Source organism: Cyprinus carpio, chromosome A2 (genome assembly GCF_018340385.1).
Source record: "Cyprinus carpio isolate SPL01 chromosome A2, ASM1834038v1, whole genome shotgun sequence".
In the NCBI taxonomy this organism is placed as follows: Eukaryota; Metazoa; Chordata; class Actinopteri; order Cypriniformes; family Cyprinidae; genus Cyprinus; species Cyprinus carpio.
Window position 1 is genome coordinate 9,540,894 of NC_056573.1, and position 21,266 is coordinate 9,562,159.

General features: G+C 37.5%; 1 protein-coding gene across 1 annotated transcript in view; it reads left to right on the plus strand.

The window, feature by feature from the left end:
* The window catches only part of col11a1b (collagen, type XI, alpha 1b), a 90,852-nt gene that overhangs the window by 23,269 nt on the left and 46,317 nt on the right, over window positions 1–21,266 (plus strand). Inside the window, exons 6-20 of the mRNA XM_042771750.1 lie at window positions 5,249–5,344; window positions 5,996–6,079; window positions 7,029–7,334; window positions 8,028–8,087; window positions 8,868–8,909; window positions 9,058–9,120; window positions 10,630–10,704; window positions 11,106–11,189; window positions 11,435–11,491; window positions 13,497–13,550; window positions 15,327–15,380; window positions 15,930–15,983; window positions 16,608–16,661; window positions 17,401–17,454; window positions 17,557–17,601. Coding sequence (XP_042627684.1) covers window positions 5,249–5,344; window positions 5,996–6,079; window positions 7,029–7,334; window positions 8,028–8,087; window positions 8,868–8,909; window positions 9,058–9,120; window positions 10,630–10,704; window positions 11,106–11,189; window positions 11,435–11,491; window positions 13,497–13,550; window positions 15,327–15,380; window positions 15,930–15,983; window positions 16,608–16,661; window positions 17,401–17,454; window positions 17,557–17,601 — 1,182 coding nt within the window. The remainder of the gene's footprint in view (window positions 1–5,248; window positions 5,345–5,995; window positions 6,080–7,028; window positions 7,335–8,027; window positions 8,088–8,867; window positions 8,910–9,057; window positions 9,121–10,629; window positions 10,705–11,105; window positions 11,190–11,434; window positions 11,492–13,496; window positions 13,551–15,326; window positions 15,381–15,929; window positions 15,984–16,607; window positions 16,662–17,400; window positions 17,455–17,556; window positions 17,602–21,266) is intronic.

A 21,266-nucleotide genomic window follows, 5' to 3' on the forward strand; every position in this document is an offset into this window, starting at 1 on the left:
CTTAGGCCTGGATCCAAAAACATGGCCAAATATCTGAATTATCCATCAGTGTTTAGTAGGGATATGTATGAGTAATCGCCTAGTTGGGTTTTGGTTCTGCAACAACTAGTCTAATAAAAACACTACTAGAGCTCTATTTGTATCCAGAAAGACTGCTAGTATATACTTTCCCAATGAATGTCTCATCTAAATATATTACAAATAATGCATTAGGTGGCGCTGTGGATACTTGATGACAAGGTGAGGGAAGGTCACCATATCTTTACAAATATATTTTGTTATATTTGTAAATAATTTAATATATATATATATATATATATATATATATATATATATATATATTACATATATTCACATGTTTGTCATACTAATGTTAATATTTCTATTTTTTTTTTTAAGTGTTAGAGCAGGGGTAGGCAAGTCTGGTCGCAGAAAGCCGCAGTACTGCAGAGTTCAGCTCCAACCCTGAAAATAAAACTCACCTGCCTGTAGCCTTAGATATCCTGAAGACATTGATTAGCTTGTTCAGATGTGTTTGATTAGTGACTGCAGCTCACCCCTGTGTTAATCAAAAAAAAAAAAAAAAAAAATAAAAATGTCCACCCCTGTTATTTAGTCTGTTATTGTGGTACAGAATGTTTAATTAGAGCACCGTGTCTGTACAAACTGCCCTTATGGAAATTATTATGAATTACAAGTGTGATCTAGAGGGATTAAATTCTTCTGCTAATCCCAAATTGAAACAGTGCGCTTTTCGATATTAAGATTTTTCAGTGTGTCAATGTTTTCCAATAATATTTCATTGAATAACCAATGAGCTCATGGTGGAAACTATTTTCCCCCTGCCACAGAGTCTGATCCCACTTTTGAGTGGCGTGGAAATATATTTTTTTATTAATTACTCCTGCATGCTTACTGGGAAAGCCTAGTTTCTCCCTCCACAGCTAAATCTGGAATACCTGGAAAAGTGAAGTCATGTTTCTCAGCTGTTAAAGAATTCCTGATTGTAACATGATGATAAATCACTGTAACGGCTGCTTGTGGTATTGAAAACTACACCACAACAGGGGATAGAAAATGTAGCTTCACATATCGTGGAAGACGCTAGATCAAAACCAATGGACAAATCCGCTAATTAATGCAGAGTGGTAAAAACAAATTACACAACTATATAGTCAGATGATATATCGCTTTATAATCGATGTTAACTTACTAGTAGGGCTGCGCAATATATCGAAATTATCGAAATATCGCAAATGCAAATATGCATATCGCAAGGACTTGTGATATCTGAATCATTTTAATAATAGGCTACTCAAATCAAAACGTTGTAAAAGGTCAAACTTTTAGTTTGACGCATGTAGCAGAGAATTGCTTGACTTTAAATTCTCTGCTGTCTGACTCACACCTGAAGCGCACACACAAGCCTCATCTAGCACAGCGTCTCTTCAGTTCTGCCGCACGCGTGCAAAGCGCGCTCACACACACACACACAGAGAGACGCTTTTCAGACTGTCCGCGAACACCGAGTTAATTCGTCTTTTGCATCTCCCCATGTTTGAACAGACACATACACACAGAATTATGTCAATAGTACCCACCTCGACGATCATTCTCGTAAACGCAGTCGGTTATGTTTTTAATGAATGTAAACAGCTGAGAAAGAAATCGGATGTGTATCATTATACTGGACCCGTGCAGTCGGTTTTAAAGGGACAGTAGCCTATAAATACATGCTACTGAATGTCTCTAATGTTAATCAAACAACAAACAGCTTTAACAAAGATTAATCTAAATGTAATTCATACAGGGAACACTATGCAGTGTTATTTTACATTTAATTATTACATTTCTGTACCTAAATACTACTGTTTATTTTATTTATGCTTGTAAATTGTGTATTCCAGTTTTATTTTTCTATTTCTATCTTTTTTTTTTTTTTTTTTTTTTTTTTACAGACTATTCACTTGCCTTTAATAAACTTACTCAGACTATAGTTTTTGTGGTATATGAAGAAGTACTTAAAGGGATAGTTCACCCAAAAATGAAAATTTGATGTTTATCTGCTTACCCCCATGGCATCCAAAATATAGGTGAATTTGTTTCTTCAGTAGAACACAAACTATGATTTTTAACTCCAGCCGTTGCAGTCTCTCAGCCGTATAATGCATGGCAATGGTAACAAAATCTATGAGTGTAAAAAAAAAACATGCACAGAAAAATCCAAATTACACCCTGTGGCTCATGATGACACATTGATGTGTAAAGGCACAAAATGATCGGTCTGTGCAAGAAACTGAACAGTATTTTATATCTTTTTTTACTTCTGATTCAAACAATGTCCGAACTGTTAGAACTCTTGTGAACGCACATTCACAGCACCAGGTGCCTCTTCTTCTGGGCGTTCACAAGAGCTCTAACAGTTTGGACATTGTGTGAATCAGAGGTAAAAAAACAATGTAAATACTGTTCAGTTTCTTGCACAGACCGATCGTTTTGTGTCTTTACACATCAATGTATTGTCACGAGCCGCACGGTTTAATTTGTATTTGTCTGTGCATGTTTTTTTTTGTTTTTTTTACTCTCATAGATTTTGTTACCATTGTCATGCATTATATGGCTGAGAGACCGCAACGGCTGGAGTAAAAAATCATAGTTTGTGTTCTACTGAATAAACAAAGTCACCTACATCTTGGATGGCATGGGGGTAAGCAGATAAACATCAAATTTACAATGATATAAAATTAGTGTCATCATTATTATTTTTTTTTTGTTTGTTTGTATGTTCACAATGATGTTAAAATTATGTTTTCTGATTTGTGACATTAGTTTTTATTTAATGCTAAAACACTGCTGGTCACTTTCAGAAGCTATAGTGATTCTTTCTTTTCCAAGAAAGAATGTGAAACAAATTGGTTATATAATTTTCATTTTTAAATATTTTAAAATGTACAGTAATTGAAATTGATTTTACACACTTATCATGTAAAATGCAATAGCGTATAGCATATCGCATTTTTAACAAGGTATCGCATATCACATTTTTCTTCAATATCGCACAGCTCTACTAGTGCTATAACTCAGTCCAGCATCAGCAACCTAATATCTTATCTGTTAGGAAGAGCATAGAAATTTGGATGCAGACCCATTCTTTTCCCCTGCCAGGAGCTCCCCTGTGCCGTACCAAATGCTTTAAGAAATGTGTGGGAAATGGGGATGCATTTTTAATGGCCCAGGATGATATTTATGCCTTTCATCCAGCTCGCTGGCTATAGCCATGGCAGGCTCCAAGCCTGGTAAGACCCTTTAATGCCGTAAACCGAGTTGCAGTAGGATATTTCTTCCTTTTCGCTTCTCTTCTGCAGCCAGTCCACCATGCCTCAGTTCTTTTTTCTCTGTTATCAGCTCAAATGATGCATTGGGATTTAAATTCATTTCTTTCTGATGGACAAGTCCTTTCTGTTTTAATTTAATCTGCTATACCTCACCTTATGTTCACGCACCTTATTACAATTAGAGAAGACAACAAGCAGATAATTGGAAGCATATGTTTATTGAAATGTTTATGATTGCTCATTTATGAAAGTAATTTAATTATTGGGAAGGACTTAACAATAGCTCTTTGTTGAATTATTAAATTGACTGCTATATAAGTGCTTAACAACTTTCAAAAACTGTTTGTGTGCAAGTGGCTTGGGAGTATTACATTTAATTAGTACACTTTATTAGAAGCAGAATTAGCCAATAAATTAATTATAAATTGCAAAATGCCATGTGTCACACACTCTGTGAATACATGTGCTCTGTTTAACTTTACAAAACAAAATTAAATGTTTTATACCAGCACATAAACATCTTTCACATTAATTGCTGCATTCATTTAATGTTGGTATTACTGTTTGTTCTGTATAAACGTGCCAGATTTCTGTGTTCCTTGGCAATGTTAGTATAATGATGAACGTTTGTTTGCTTGTTTGTTGGATGGTAATTATCAATAATTATTCATGTATTAGCTATATATCATTCATGTTGCAGTCTTTATTTTCGTTTAATACTCTTTAAGACACTTTCTTTTTTAGCATTTTCACTATCATGTACCCACATAATCTTACATTTGAAATGCATTTTTATGTTTTATAGAGGTTGAATTTTCTTGATTTTGTGAGTGTCAAGAATACTTTGTACTGTTTACTTATGTCTCTTTCGCTAATTGAATAGGGCTGTTATTAATTGATTATTTTGGGCACAGTGTTAATGCTTTTTATCTGTTAAAAAATATTACATTTTTAATCACCAATAGGGATGACACTGGAGGGTAACATCATAGTGAACTTCATCATTGGACTTTATTCATAAAACATGATTTGTAAACAAATTATCAAATTAAATGTGATTGGATACGTGCAAATGGATTTACACAATTAATTCTGCTCGTGTTTTATGAATAAGGCCCAGTTTGGATCAAAGAATTTAATCTGTGCTTTTGTACCATAAAATGCTTTGAATGCTTTGAAAACATGTCAATGTTACAGCAGTAAAACATCAAATCAAACTAAGCCTTTTGACATTACTGATTATTGATGATCTAAATGGATGAGAAGGTCAAAGAAATTAAAGTTTTAAAATATTTGAACTACAAAAGGATTTTGTAGTTCACCAATCACCCATCATGTTAACAAGTGCATTCTGCATGATTCAGATTCTTAACAATTTGTATTTTGTGTGATATGACAATAATGTATCCTGCAATGCATCTTTTATATGGTCACCCCAAAAAGTATTTGAACACTTAAAAATGTATGAACCTTGTAGCATTATTTAACAAACATCAAATCAAGTGTTTTAAATAAACAAATAATTTAAAAATTTTCAAGGAAGCAAAAAAATTATAATATATATTATATATATATATATATATATATATATATATATATATATATATAGATAGAGAGAGAGAGAGAGAGAGAGAGAGAGAGAGAGAGAGAGAGAGAGAGAGAGAGAGAGAGAGAGAGATGTGTTAGGTTTACAATCCAAAAACAGTAGATATATTGTTCAAAATTATGACCACTAAAAATTCAAAATATAATAAATCATTTTGGCTTGGTGTTTTATCTATTAAGTTTGCACTATTTTTGGATATCAGATATTGAAATTGTGTTCAAATATGTTTTGAGGACTTTATACTGTACACTGTGAAGGGCTTTGAATTCAAGTCTTTCTTTCTAACATGCATCCATCTCTCTCCCAGTACAATACTGAATACACAGATAATGAGTTCTATGACTACACAGAAGAAGTGACTGCCACTGAAAATCCCATTGACAACGTCGGTACTGAGACCAAGGTAAACACTCTTGCTCATCTGTATGGCCAAGGTGCCTGTCAATCACTGGGGGATTTTCTTCAGCCCCGCCCACTTGTGTGGTCTCTGACTTTTCACCCCAACTTTCACACTCCACTGTTCTGTTGCTCTCAGCAACTTTGCCTTACTCTCTCCTCATATGACATCACTTTTATTCAATTACAGGGTCTAAATGTAATTTTGTAGATCTGCAGATTTTGAGAAAATTAATGCAGTTTTTCATCTTGTGTTTATCAAGAAATAATTCCACTGTCATAGAGACGAAATAAATGTATTCTTCTTTTCTTGGCATATGAGACAAACTGTGCAAATCAATTTATCCCATATCAATTTCTGATGATAAATGTTACACTGATATTTTATCTTATTTTATTTTTTAATTTGTAGACAGTTTTCTTTCTTTCATCGTGATTTCAAACATTCTACTGCTATGTTGAAGTTTGTAATAAATTTACTGGGCAGCTGTTATTTACTTGCCAAATCCTACTTTTACTTGCATTTAAACTGCTCATATTTCGATTTCTTATGTTATGAATAAGCAGTTGTTTTAAAATGAACAATAAATCTCAAGATTAGATACATTTGTTCTTCATTCGGACTGATATGAATCTGTTGTATGACGTTTACTCATAGCCCAGCACTGTTGCCACTGAAGACTACTATGTAGAGCAGGACTATGGCACTGAACCCCTTTCTGTTTCCATTCCAGCCAATGAGGTAAAGATCTGCATGCTCCTAAGTTTAATTTTCCTCTTTTGATAAAGCTGATCTATTAAATCAGTTTTTCTAACTTTAGAAAATGATTATTTTGCACCTTATTTTCTGATACATTTAAATAATTGCTATATTTTAGATCATGTTATTGCAAAACTATGAGAGAAAAGTAGAACATTATCCATATTTGAGGTGCCAACTATACTCGAAGTGGTTCATTGTAGTTTGTCTTTACTGAGTGGTTGTGCCTCAGTCTGATGTTTATGGGTAAAAGTCATTATTCGATTTAACAGTTTACATTCAGCTGAAAGCAGCGAAATCATTGCATTTTCCTTATTTATGTTATTTCAAAAGTTTGATGATTCTGTCACAGTTTGTTCTAAGACATCACACAAAGTCTTAATGAGGAACATCCAGCTTTAACTAGAACAGTATGTCTTGCATTTAACATTGGCCAAATGTCTGCTTCAAATGATACACCTAAATGGGCTGACACGGCCTCATAAAGCACTCCTGGTATACAATACAAAGGCTGGGATTAACTAGAGAAATCTTAAATACTTTTGTTCAATGCATAAAGGCCCCTGGGTGAGGAAAGCTGTCAGACTTAAAGCCAAAATAGTTTTCCAGTAAAAAAAAAAAAAAAGAGTGAGATGAGACACCAGGGCAGCATTATCGCATGCAAGGTTGTTGTGGTTTGTCATTTTTATAAACCAGCAAAGATTTAGATTTGTGGATGATTGTTTTATGATAAGCTTTAGTTTGTGTTCACAGCAATGGTAAAAAAAAAAAAAAATGCATGTTATTATTTGTTTGTCACATAAAGTTGCCCCAAAATGTATTTGAAATGAGTTTATTAGTAAATGAGTTCATTAGTTTGATTAGGTGTCTGCATTGACTAACCTCCCTGTTCCCTTCATTCTCTGACCTCCTGCCTCCCGGGGCTGGCCAGAATCCATTGCCAAAAGAAGAAATAGTAGATGACTACATTACAGGAATAGAAGAAGTTGGAGTGGATCCCACCATTGCCAACAATGAGAATGTGGATATTGTGGAGTCCAAAAACACTAATGGAGCAGAAAACCAGTACTTTAAGGAATACGACATTAATGAATATGATGCAAAAGAGTTAGACCCCAGCATTTATGATGATTCGTTCTATGACTACAATACTAATGGAGCTAAACCCACCGGATCAACCTACGACAGCGAGTTTGGACCGGGCCGACCTGCTGAAACGCAGGTCACGGAGAGTAATGTGAGTTGACTTCTCCATTTTTATGTTGGAATCAAGTCAATTGGGTAGCAAGAGAATGTCAAGTTTTTATGTTGGAATCAAGTCAATTGGGTAGCAAGAGAATGTCAAGGATGTTTGTTTACCTTGCTGCGTTCCAGTAGTCTGCTGACATAGCAGCACATGAAAGTCTCTCAGCTGTAGCCATTTTGCTTGTGGTGTGTGGGAGACAGGAAATGAAATGTTAGCTGTGTGATTGCAGTGTTGATCTGTTATAACTTGAGACTTATTTTCACAGTTCAACACAAGCACTCGTTGACACAGACACTTACACACAAGCACATACTGACCACGCTGGCTTTGTGCTCCTTTTTTTCATTCCTGGAGAGATATATCATCCTGGTCCACAAACGCAAAACACACATGCACACAATAAAGTGCTGAATTTAATACTTGTGTTAAATGACTGTATAAATATTGTCAAATGACTTTCCCTCGGGGTCTTGTAAGTGGACATTATAGGAAAAGATGGAGTTCACACTTCATTTCTAATCATCCTCACATTAATCACTATTTTCACTACTTAGCTTTATAGAGTCATAGAATCTATTTTAGGCATTAACTGTAGTGCTTAATGTGCTGTTTTACAGTTGTTTGGTTTACAGGAGTAGTACTTCCTCTGTCATTAAATCTCAGTTTGTTTTGCCTCTGTTGTAGGTAGGTGGTGGCTATGGCGGTGAGAAGGGGCAAAAAGGTGAACCTGCAGTCATTGAGCCGGTAGGTAAACTCTCTGTGTGAAGCTTTTATAAGAACCAATTGAAATGCAGCTACTAATAAATTATGCATCATATTTTTTCCCCTCAATAGTGTGTCAGTTCAGAATGTGCCAGGCCACTAACTTTTATATATAAGTTTAAAGTTGAGAGGATTTTTTAGTGTGTCACTTCAGAATGTGCCAGGCCACTTATTTTTTTATATTAGTTTATGTTTTTGTTTGTTTTAAAATGTGTTAAAAACAGAAATATTGTGAAATGTTATTAATATTTTTATAAATTTTTTATTTTTTGTTTATTTTTAATTTCTTGTCTTTAGTGTTGCTGTAGAGAAGCTGTAAAGCATGATTTTTTTTTTTTTTTTTTTTTTTTTTAACAATTTAAAATTCTTTACTATCACTTTTGATCAATGTAATGCATCCTACATTTTGGGGCTGTAAAATTCCAATGCAGTCCTTCCTCCCACCTAACTACTCTTTGTACAGTTGTATGGCAAAGGGAAGATGGTAGCAGTCCAGGAAAAACGAGTCTTACATTAATGCTTTTTAAATGTCAACATATTATTCATCGGAATTTGACAGCAGTTGCATTATTCACTTTCCCTGAGAAGTGAAATATGCGATGGGTTCAGTCGGACTAAATGAACCACATCTTTTGGGTTCCTCTTTGTACTTCACTGATTATCTTTTTATTTCTGTGCTGCTCATACTGCGAGATTTACGGCCTGCCCAGCATGCTACAGAACTCATGTTTTTCTTTTTCTCTCCCTTTTAATTCTTTTCAGGGGATGCTGGTAGAGGGACCCCCAGGACCACCAGGTCCCCCTGTGAGTATCACCTTATTCCGCACTCTTTTCACACATGGAGAAACTCCATAGGAAAACATACCTTTATGGAAAATGTCAGCATAGAGTTGGCGCAAGTGTTTCTTTCTGTGTTATGTTGTCTTGGACATTCTGCTTGTCTCTTTTTCAGGGTCTCCCCGGCACTCCAGGTATACAAGGCTCATCGGGCCTCCATGGAGATCCTGGTGAGAGAGTAAGTTGACATTTCCCAGAAAATCATCTCTCATCTAGGTTTCTTATCTCTTAATCCTGTTTGTGGTGTTACGATGTCTCATTCACATAAATATATACCAGTTATAGGTAGCACTGTCAGAACTTTTACAATCCTTTTCTCACTTTATTAGAGGAATTAGTTGTTTTTGACTTCAACATAAAGACAATGGTAAAGTTTACATTGTTTAAAGCATCGAGAGAATAAGCCAATGACAAGCAGCATGTTGTAACTATGTGAATGAGCAGATGTGTGTGTATTACAAAGTCCTGGGAGGCCACGATGAAACCAGATCTGCCTATAGATCCTCACTCTTATAACACTTCCAGAGGAACAGCAGACATTATTACCTCTCATACACATTAACACATACTCATTCTCCCATAGATCCTTATGTCTGGTTCTGTTGGCACCATTTTTTAGAATAGTAAATGCGCTCTGTTGATTATTGCACAGAGAAAAGCTGGTCGCAAATTAACGAACAGCTGGATTTTTTCCCCCCTCTTTATGGTGGTGCAACTTGGCCTCTTCTTCTTCACCTCCCGCAGAGTTAACTTCTGCAGTGCATTCTGGGAAACGGAGAGCACTCCCACCATTATTGACCTACAGTATGTCTACCAGCACAAAGGGCTTTTTGTCTGTGAGGGGAAGTGATTTCCCACTTGCTTTGATGTCCATCAGTTCCTCCTCGTATTAGGGCAAAATCTGTAACTGAAAATGCCTAATTAACAACGATGACCACTTCCCTCGATACCCTGACCCTTTTACACAGCACATCCTCACTGATTTATATACAGAAGCACATGTGCTGTCAGTGTATATGTTCCATAGAAAGGACGTTTGCCCAGCCTTAAAACACTCACACATGCACTCACATAATTACACCGTCATATGGGAACAATTTAAAGTGAGCCATCTACAAGAGGAGCGTGACGTGCCTGCTAAAAAGAGAGCTCTTCCCAAAACTACCCTAGCAGCACTCCATCATATGTGTGCCCGCTTTTCTTGTGGGGTGTCAGTTTCATTATGAGCACACACACAAATAAACAGTGCAATGAAAGGAGGTATAAACAACACAAAACATACATAAACCTCTGTATAAATATAAAGCGAAATAAACCTAAGTGTATTATTATGGGATAATGATGGGCTTTAGCACATTAGCTATTTTTGATTTCGGGTCTGTGGAAATCTCCTGCAGTTTAGGTGCAATTTGCAAAAAACAGTTTAGTCAAACTTTTGTATTTGTAAACTGTTTATGGATTTTGAGTAGATTTAGGTGACCTAACTGACAATTTAAAATGATCCTACAGTATTTTTCCTTTGCTCGTGAGCGGATTGGTGTATTTTAAACTTTAAAGAAACAATCTCTTTCCATGCCTTTAGTTTTCTTTTTTGTACAGTAGTTTACACATTCATTTCCCACACACTATATGGCTTATTTCCTTCTGTTCTCCCTCATTCTTTTCTCCTTCTCTCTTCTTCTCTCAGGGCCCTCCTGGTCGTCCTGGTTTGCCAGGCGCAGATGGAGCTCCGGGGCCCTCTGGCACCATCCTCATGTTGCCGGTAAGTTCGTCCAACCCATCCATTTAAAATGATTCTGATTAAGGACAAGATTTTCCAGCCCGCATTCTTAGAGAAAGCACCAAACTTATCTCAAAATCAGCTACAAATGGCCACTTCCTCTAACATCAGACAAATTACTATCATTGTGAACGTCCAAGTAGGTTATGAATTGTTACAGCTGCAACAAGCCCTAGCCCCACCCTGTAACCCCACTGCACTCACGCTACACCAAACAGTCCACATTAACTCTACACAAACTGGCACTTAGCAGCCCAGATGCGAACCCATAATGAAAAGACTTTATGTCGTAGTGACTCCAGTGGCCACTCTAAATTGCAGTATGTGGTAAAAGTACTGAAATAAACTTGTGATTTCTGTGTTTGTGGATGTTTCTCTGACAGTTCCGCGCTGGTGGAGAAGCTTCAAAAGGTCCAGTGGTGACGGCACAAGAAGCTCAGGCCCAAGCCATCCTTGCCCAGGCCCAGGTGTGTACCCTTGTTCATGTTTCCCTGAATGTTTGTTTGTTTGTTTTTTAGCTGAAACAAGTGTTAGATGCAGAGAGTTTATATGAGTAAGTTTAAATGGACTGTTAAAACCAAGACAGGTTTATAGTTCTCATAACACTGTATGGTACATGGAAATGTACCAGTTGCCAGTGACACTTATAAACTCTGCTGCAGTTAATGTCAGGTTTGCAAACTTTTTTTGACCATTTATTTTGTTGCTGCAGTTGACTATGAGGGGAGCACCTGGTCCAATGGGATTGACGGGACGTTCCGGCCCTGTGGTAAGTGTCCCACTGTTAATTGGCATAGACTATTTAATTTGAGGAAAACAATTAAACAAAATTATTCATTTTTAACAAAATAAAACTGTTCTGTTACTACCACATTCACTTCATATGTTGAATAAATTTACAAATTTTAGCTTTTTACCTAACTTTTGCTGCTATTATTTATTTATTTAGTTAGTTAGTTAGTAGTCTCAGCTTCAGACGTCACACACACAGACCATTGGAAGAATGCCTGATGCATATGGCACACAAAATTGGAAACACTTCAGGAGTTTCGAAGTTGTCATGGGATTGGTTGAAATATAAAGGATTTCCAGAAGACGTGTGTCACGTTCTTTAACGTTCTGCCTGGAAACAAAGGTGCCTTGTCGCCAAACCCCCTCATGTTAGAAGAAAGCTGTCATGTTTACAACTGTGACATTAAGTACATTTACATGGACAACAATACTCCGATTTTAATACGATTAAGACAATACTCTGATTAAGAATCTATCATGTGAACAGAGATTTTTGATTACCTTAATCCGGCTTTGATTCATAATTGAAGTAAACAGAAATTGAATTAAGGAGTATTCCTATTTTAATCACATGACTGAAGTGCAGAATAGACATGTAAACACCTTAATCACATTATTACTGTCATGTAGGACTTTTCGCTGCATTTTGCGACATGATACACACACGGCAGTGCTCAACCGTTTGGCGGCTAATAAAAGAGCTTCAGCACCCGCCGTCATCTGTATGCACGTACAAATAATTAACTGCACTTAAAGCTTTCAGAAAATTAAAAATTAAACACCCAAAACTGTACATGGCATCATCACAAAGACAAACTTTATGTTTATATGTGAAATTCCGTGGGGATGTAATGACGTGTGCCATTAATCGAACTATGCACTATAACATGTAAAACAGGAACATGTAAACATAGTCAGTGAGAGCTTATCAGGATCAACTAAGTGCTGGATTTTCAAAAGTATGTGAAATATGACAAAGTTCACAGCATAGACTCTTTAAAATACATCCAAGAGTTTTACACACTGGACTGTTATTGTGGGGACATTTCCATGCCCCTAAACATGACGCGACACAAAACTCGACGTGATTGGTTGCTTCATTCAAAGTGGCCAAGGTTCCCAGACATTCTGCCATCAGTCTGAAGGTCTGGCTACGCGAGACCAGTAAGTTAGTTAGTTAGTTTGTAATTGTAATGGACCAAGAAATAGAAATATATTTATATAAAGAAAAAAAAAAAAAAAAAAAACTTTATGAATAAGTGATGATAGATTTTGAAAATGCTTTAATAAGTTACCAATGTGTCTGTGACAATCAGAATTTATTTTATTTATTTATTTTTATTTATTTTTTATATAAAGAGTTTTACAAATCTAAATATATTGTACACTATGAAATTGAGGAATTGTGATGCTTATGCAATTTAAATGCATTTAATTTATTATTCTTCTTCTTCTTATTATTATTATTATTATTATTATTTACATTTTATTTATTTTATGTAGATGAGGGGCACAGAAAAGCACAGAAAATAAACATGATTTAAAAGCCACGTGCATGCTAAATTTACCTTCATGAATGTCTCTTTTCTTTTCTCATGTCTTCCTTTTTGAACCCAACTTCCTCCAGTTGACAAACACTGATAGGAACATGTGTTACTTTCATCTCACTGTGATTTATGTCCAGAAAATGAACAGTTCTTTAGTGCTGATGTGCTTTCAGGCTGTATGCAGTTTGTTTTCACGGGTACCTTCTCAGATTTCTTTTGTCATTTTTGTGTTTCTGTATTTCATCCTCTTGAGATGAATCATATAAGAATGCCACTAGAATTTCTCTCATTCTTTTCCACAGCTGCCTCCAAAATCAAATGCCCTTTAATAGCAATGGCAGACGAATTTGTTTGAGTATTCCGCGTGTGACCCAAACACAGCTCCACGCATATGATATTGGTGTTTAGAGAGGTGTGTGCATGTGTGTGTTTCAGGGTGGTCCTGGTGCACCTGGTGCTAAAGGGGAAAGTGGAGATCCTGGCCCACAGGTGACTATGTTTCTTTACACTTTAACAACCTGTTTTAACAGCTTTAATCCTAATTGTAATCTTAATTTTTAGAACAATGATATGAGTATTCCTAATATTATTCCTAGTATTTCCTAGTATATATATATATATCATCAGAAGTATCAGAAATTTGCTCTGCCTCGGAGCCCATAGTTGCAGAGAAGTTTAATTTTTTTACTCGTGACAATTAGTTTTATTATTTTTGTGGTTTAGTTTGTATGAAATTGAATGTAAAATATGCTGGGAGGATAAAAAAAAAAAAAAAAAAAACTTGTCCGCAGTAAAATAGCACTTTCTAATGTAAAAAACATATGCGCTTCTACTCTGGAGCACGAGGGAGAGTCTCAGTCAGCTGATGGTGAGGAAGAAGTATTAGGCTTGAAGTGTTACTTTACATAAAAAGTAACAATTTAACAATTACTTTTACTTAATTTTCAACAAAATTAATTTTCAACTTAATTTGCTTTTCACTTGTCATCTAGCGCAGGGGTTCCCAAACTTTTAAGCCCGCGACCCCCATGATAAATGCGCTGCTGCCCCACCTTTAACTTTAGCAAACAGCGGGATACGTTGTGTTGCTGCGCGTGATGTACGTACGTAACTTGATTGTGATTGACGCTGACGTAATCTCGTAATGTCTGGGACAAAATTACAAATATATATATAATATATATATATATATATATATATATATATATATATATATATATATATATTTATTATTTGTATTTTTTTATTTGTATCAGACTTTTCTGCAAACACCATTTAACAAGTATTGAATTAACCCTTTCACACGTAAGTTTAAAATATTCTGGCTGACCCCCCAGCGTGAGTTTTTTCAAGGCGGTCGTTATTTAGATGTGTCACTTTATGATTTCCATGGTGACGCGTCATTGCTTGTCACGTGACACACCGCAGAAACAACAGAGCTGAATGAATGATGATCTGCTTTTATGTCATTTTTTCCTTTTTTATTCAAAATATTCACAAATTTGTTAGATATGGCATGAAATAGCTGATATTCCGATTTTCAAATATATGCAAGTGGAAGTGTTTTGTTGTTTAAACACCTTTATAACGATCGCGTTAGTTGAGCTGTATGCGCGACGGCATCTTAGTTTGTGCCGCAGACGCAGTTCAGAGAATCGGATCTGTTGGATTTACAACACGTGAATTCATCCACTTCTCCCGAAATACATAAAAGTAAGTGGATGGTGAACTGGGAGAATAATAGAGTAAACTTTAAAGTTACTTACACAATGTGTATCTGATATGCATAAAACGTGTCTAATTATAATGGAAAGTTTTATTATCGCCTCGTCCTTTGACATCAGTGTGTATTTTACAAACTCTAAATGTATTGTTTTTTTAGTACTTATATGTCTGAAACCTAAAATAAACATTATGTGGTTGAAAACACTGAAAAGTTCTGATGACAGCTCTGAACGCGCCTGTCTCTGGCTCAGCGCCAGCCAACGCGCGAGAGCACATTTGAATTTCACGTCATGCACTGACCGGTGTGATCGTACACTCAAGGGACCAGTCTAGACTGATCACACCGGTGTGATCGTACGTGCGAAAGGGTTAAATTAATTGCAACAAAAATATATAGGGCCTATAGAAATCATAGGGATATAGAAATCATCTCGCGACCCCTACGCCGGGGTCCCACGACCCCCCGGGGGGTCGCGACCCCCACTTTGGGAACCACTGATCTAGCGGGTCAAATTTATTAAAGAATGTTGTGTTTTTAAGGGACCAAGAGGACTTCAAGGCCCTACTGGACCACTTGGAAAACCAGGCAAGAGGGTAAGAATAGGAAAAATCTGCTCATGCTGTGGTTGGTAGTGTTTGATTGAGGCATGACACTGAAAAAGCAAAAAGGTGGCATACATAATACATCTGCAACACTGCTGCTGAAGTACACCGACAAAAAAGTGAAGTTGAAAGGCTCTACGCAAAAAAGCCCACTGTTCGTTTTCCAACCTCGCACCAGATTTTCCATGAAACTGTCTGTGCTTGTTAGCCTTGACTTTAATTTACCTGTTTCAGCCTTACTGAATGACATATGTCTGTTGGATTCACATCCACATCAGCCAGTTTTAGTGCCAAACGTTTCTCAGATTCTCCTTTGACACAGTTTATTCACAGTTTTGTAATAAATGAGTCAAAGTGCCACAATAACTCAATCCTCAAACGTGCTGTAGACTCAACAAGCCTAATTTAGTTTGTGTGTACTCACTTGCTTCACATCTTCTCCTGTCTCACATTGATTCTGCAGTTGTTTAAAACATGTTAAGCGCATTAACCTGCTCGTAGCACCTAACATCAAGCTGATGATGCGACTTGGTTTTACAGGGCCGAAATGGAGCTGATGGAGCCAGAGGAATTCCTGGAGAATCGGGAGCCAAGGTAAAATCACCTCTGACTCAAAACCTCTGCTTTCACACAGTTATCACTGCTTGAGGTTTCAGAACTGCTTCTTTTTTATTGAAAGCTAGAAGTGGGAAGTTGTTTTTGTGTTTTTTATAGTATACTAAGTTATTAAGTAAATGATAAACAAAAACATTGGTCTGATAATTTGCAGTTTAGGCATAATAATAGCTATAAGTGCCTATTTTATCCACAGAAATAAATAAATAAATAAATACCCAGATGTATTGCGTTTTTAATATATATATGACCCACTGGCCCTGATAGTACTTGTTAAAAAAGGTCCCATGAAATATATATATTTTTACATTAATTTGAAAATGTATTGTGTAAATTTATGCTAAATAATATTTGTGATTACAAACTTTATTTGTAGGTCCAGTTAAGCGTGCACACACGCATACACGCACAAACTATGCAATTAATTTGTTAGATTTTTTTAAATCAATGCACAGCTCTAGTTTTAAGGAAAGTACTGTACATTGGACAGAAATAAGTTAAACTGAATTTAATAAATGCATTAAACATTATAGAATTATGCACTTATGTTTTAACTTTGACAGCCCTATTTTTATTCTCATTGTTGTGATTGCTGTCTTACAGGGAGACAGAGGATTTGATGGACTTCCTGGTCTACCTGGTGAGAAGGGACACAGGGTAAGTGCTGCTGAGCTATTCTTAGAAAACTCATACTTAGTTTCTCATCATTGTTGTAATACTTGAAATGAAACGGAATTGTTCTAGACAGCAGAACGCAAGCCTGACCACCACCCATGAGAAAAATGTCTTTTTAATGCTCAATTATCAAACTTCCAGCTTGTCTCGAACAGCACTTTATGATTATGGGAACAATTATTGCCTGGTTTCATTTCATTCCTTAGCAGCAGTTTTCCTAAAGAAATCTACTGTATTGCCTTAACTCTATTTGGAAAGCTTCTTTTTGGCTCCTGTCAAGACCAAGTGCATTTTATAATGTTCCATGTCTGCCACTGTACGTTTTGTTTAGCATGCTGACAGTCATAATGGCAGGACAAGTTGACCTCATTATAGTGGCACTGGGGTTGTTTTGCATGCTTGCGTTCCTCTGGCAAATGAAAGCTGCCCTTTGCTAGGCACAGCAGAGTGTGGCTTCCTTGGCCTGGGCTAGTATAGTGAAAGAGGCCTGCAGATCACAGGGAGTTGTGTATATTTTCAGCCAAAGTGCTGTCCTCCTAATTCTGCCCTGGGTAATTACAGCCCCTGCTATGTTATAGCCTCTTCTTATAGGGATGCAGTCTTATAAATAGTGGTCATGGGCCCTAACAATGCATGGAGCCAAAAGCAGGCAGGGACAGTAATAATACATGTACTCTTTTTTCCCTATGTGATTTCATTTTTCATTTACTTTTTCTTTTAGGGTGAGGCAGGTCCCGTTGGCTCACCAGGCCCTCCAGGAGAGGACGGACCAAGGGTGTGTTTGACCAAGTGACATTAATTTCTTATTTTGATTCATATGTACTTGCATAGGTGTGTGCAGACACGTTGGCAAGTGTGTTTGTGCTCTTGTCTGCAGGGCGAGGATGGTGAGATTGGACAGAGAGGAATGCAAGGAGAAAGTGTAAGCACCTCCATTTACATTTTGTATTCCCTTGTCATATTTTCCCTTAAAATTATTTTAATATTTTTATATGAACTATTCAAAGTTTAGTAGACATGTTGTTTGAAGCTTTAACCCTCTTTTGCATCACAGTGTAGGCACAGACTTATGAAATTTGACTATTTTCCAATATAATGAAATAGCTTATGTTTGGGGTCAGTTTGACCCTGGCAAAAGATACCAAAAAAAAATTAAAAAGAAAAAAATGCTAGATATGCTAACGTTCAAAAGTTTGGGGTCAGTTTGACCATGGCAAAAGATACCAAAAAAAAAAAAAAAAAAAATCCTAGATATGCTAACATTCAAAAGTTTGGGGTCAGTTGGATTAAAAAAAAAAAAAGTAAGGACACATTCAACTGATTTAAAGTAACAATAATATTTATGTATTTATTTATTTCTTTTTATTTTATGAGAAAGAATCCTGAGGAAAAAATAAATAAATCACAGTTTCCACAAAAATGTTAAGTGTCATTTAACTGTTTTAAAAGTGCATTATCATAATAATAATAATAAAAAAATGTTTTTGAGCACAAAATTAGCGTGTTAGAATGATTTCTGGAGAATCATGTGACACTAAAGATTGGAGTAATGGCTGCTGAAGTTTTGCTATCATGGCAATAAATTATATACTGTTAATTAGAAAGGGTGCAACACTCACTCTTGAGTGTTGCACCTTTTCTAATTAACATGACTTTTTGATTTTTGGTTGCATCTCCTCTTCTGTTGGTAGAGCACCTCTTTTTCAGCAATTTTAATAAATTATATATTAAAATATAAACATTTATTTTGATTTGGAATAATATTTCACAATATTCCCTGAATTCTCTGAGACTCCAAACACAAGTAGTGTGAACTTTTCATGTAAGGTCAATATTATCGAGTTAAAATTTAGTGTATAATCTAATTAGGAAAAATGAATCAACTTGATAGTTCAATGAAGCATGTTTTTGGTCCTTGGGGCTCTCAGGACAGAACTTGAGGGTTATTAACTTCACTTGCCTAAAAGACCATGACTGCCCACTATAATCACTCTCCATGCCCCACCCTGCTCTTTCCACATCAAATCTCAGTATTTGTTGCTCATTGAGGTAATGTCTCTGTACAGGAAAGGAGTGCAGAAGTTCCCTATCGAGCGTTCACTCTACATTCCGAGAATCGCTGTGGGAACTCCTCCCCTTCTCCAATTTCCTGAAGTCTTATAGGATAACGCCAGTTCAATGAACTTGCCAATTGACACTCATCTATGCAAATAGCATGCAAATACTGACAGGCTTGGCAGGCAGTATAAATGCAGAATCTTCGTCACGCTGCCATCGTCGAAGACGCACCAGAAGATATTATAACTTCTTCACCTCATCCGATGGCACCTTCTGAGAACCTTCTGAGAACTTGGAGGAGCAACGCTTGTGGCCTTATGGGGACGGGGCCCACTGCCGCCAGCGAGCCGCTGGTGGGCCCTCCCCTCCCCCAGTCCTTTTCTCTGACAAGAACCTTTGCCCTGAGCAACCTCAGTTGGGCAGAGGAACCTGCCAGGAGTTGACTCGAACACCTGGTACTTCCAATCGAGCCATTGCCGGGCTGCTTCAAGGAGGAGGGTTCTGTATTTCTGATGTCCAAAATTCTGGCCTTGTTTTGTGAACGGGGTGGAGGCCCACGGTTATGTGCGTATGCCCCCCCCCCCCTTTGAGGAGATTGTCTACACATTTGTGCTGTTCCTCGGCCACGCATGCCGCAGACCTCAGGCTGCCTTCTAAGCCTTGTAGACTTACACTAAGGTGCTCCTTAATGTTCAGATCACTCCCTCCGGCCTCTTTGGTGATGCCGTGGAGTCTGTTATCGAGCGCTTCTCTGAGGCGCAAAGCACACAAAGGCGATAAGTCACGTGATCCCCTGGTGTGCATTCTATCCACTGTAGAGATCATGCTACTTTCCTGCACCCTGCTCTGCTTAGTGAATGGCTAAGCAGCCATCAGCCTACTCCTTCATTCTGACGGACCTGCCAAGAGGAGTAGAGAGCTTGCTGGAGGCCTGGCCCCCAAGCACCGTATCCTGCATTGTTCCCCTTGCTCCTGCAGAAAAAAAATGCAAGGTTTATGTTTCTGTTTGCCAATAAATACATAAGCACTTTCTCAAAAGATCTGTTTCCTCCTCTTTCTATCTATACAGCGTTACTCGCCCTGCCTCAGAGCAGCACAGAGCTGCTGTCTGTGCCTGTTATAGGTGTTATCCTCCACAAGCCATTTCCCTGCCAGTGTGTTTAGTCGGGGTGAGGTGCCAGTCTTTGAACATTACTGCAAGCGATAACGACCGGAGTGACGCAGCCATTATGTCAGTTCCTGGACGCATGGAGAGCTATTACAGGCATTTCGCGTTGGCTGCTGAGCATAATAGAAACACTGCAGTTCAGACAGAGACCATCCCGTTTCAATGGCGTGACTCAATCACTGACATTACCTCAAAATGCCCCTGTTTTAAGACAAGAGGTTCACAGCCTGCTCACAAAAGGAGCGATAAAGCAAGTCCATCTGAGTGAGCTGGAGAGCGGGTACAGCCGCTACTTTGTGGTACCCAAAAGAGATGGGGGACTCTGTCTGATCATGTACCTGAGACCCATCAAACAGCACTTCATAAGTGCACATTCAGGATGACGACTGAAGCAGATCATGACACAATCCATTCCTTGGACTGGTTTGCATCCGTAGATCTGAAAAATGAATTCTTCCAAATTCAGATAGCACCACACCACAGCTACAAATTTCTGAGGTTTGCTTTTGAGGGCACAGCACACCAGTGCTCACTTTCAAGCTGGCTTTAGCACTTAACGTGCATGGAATGCAGCATTTTCTTCTCTCAGAGCAAGCGGTATCCGCATTCTACTATCTGGACGATTGGCTGATTTTAGCCCATTCATGGGATGTGCTTATCGGTCATACAGATGCGCTGCTTAGCCATCTGGAGTCCCTATATGCTGTGTGTGGATATGCAGAAGAGCATGTTCACCCCCAGGCAGTCTTTAACATATCTGGGTGTGTGTAACGTTATTTCGACTCGGTGGAGATGCGAGCCCGCCTCTCTCAAGAGTGCAGAGTGACCATTTCATCAGCTCTGTGCCGCTTCAGACTGTGCCGGTCTGTTCCCTTGAGGGAATTTCAGAGGCATTTAGGTTTTATGGCTTCACGTAATTGATGCTGTGATAAAGATATCGACCCAGCAAGCTGCCCCGTGTTGGATGTTCCATGTTTTCTGCAGCACAGACTAGATAACAGGATTTACTTATTGCTTACTTGCATTGAGCACAGTTTGTTACCACATGTTGCTGTTGACTGTGCAGGACTATTTTTATATATGTGCTTGTACCAGTTGTTACCACGTGTAGCTGTTGACACTGTCCAGATTTGTGTGCATTTTCATGTTCTTATTATGTTGCTGTGTCTGCTGTGTTCAGTACAGTGCAGTTGCTGGATCCTTTATATGCAAATTCAGTATACCTGAGCAAAAGATGCTCATTGGTCTATTCGCGCCTATCAGCTATGAGCTTCCTAGAGGGTGTTATTATTGGTTGGGAATGTCTGTTGCTCGGTGTAGTCTTAGCCTTTGTTCACCCTGATCTTTGCCGCTCTCATGAC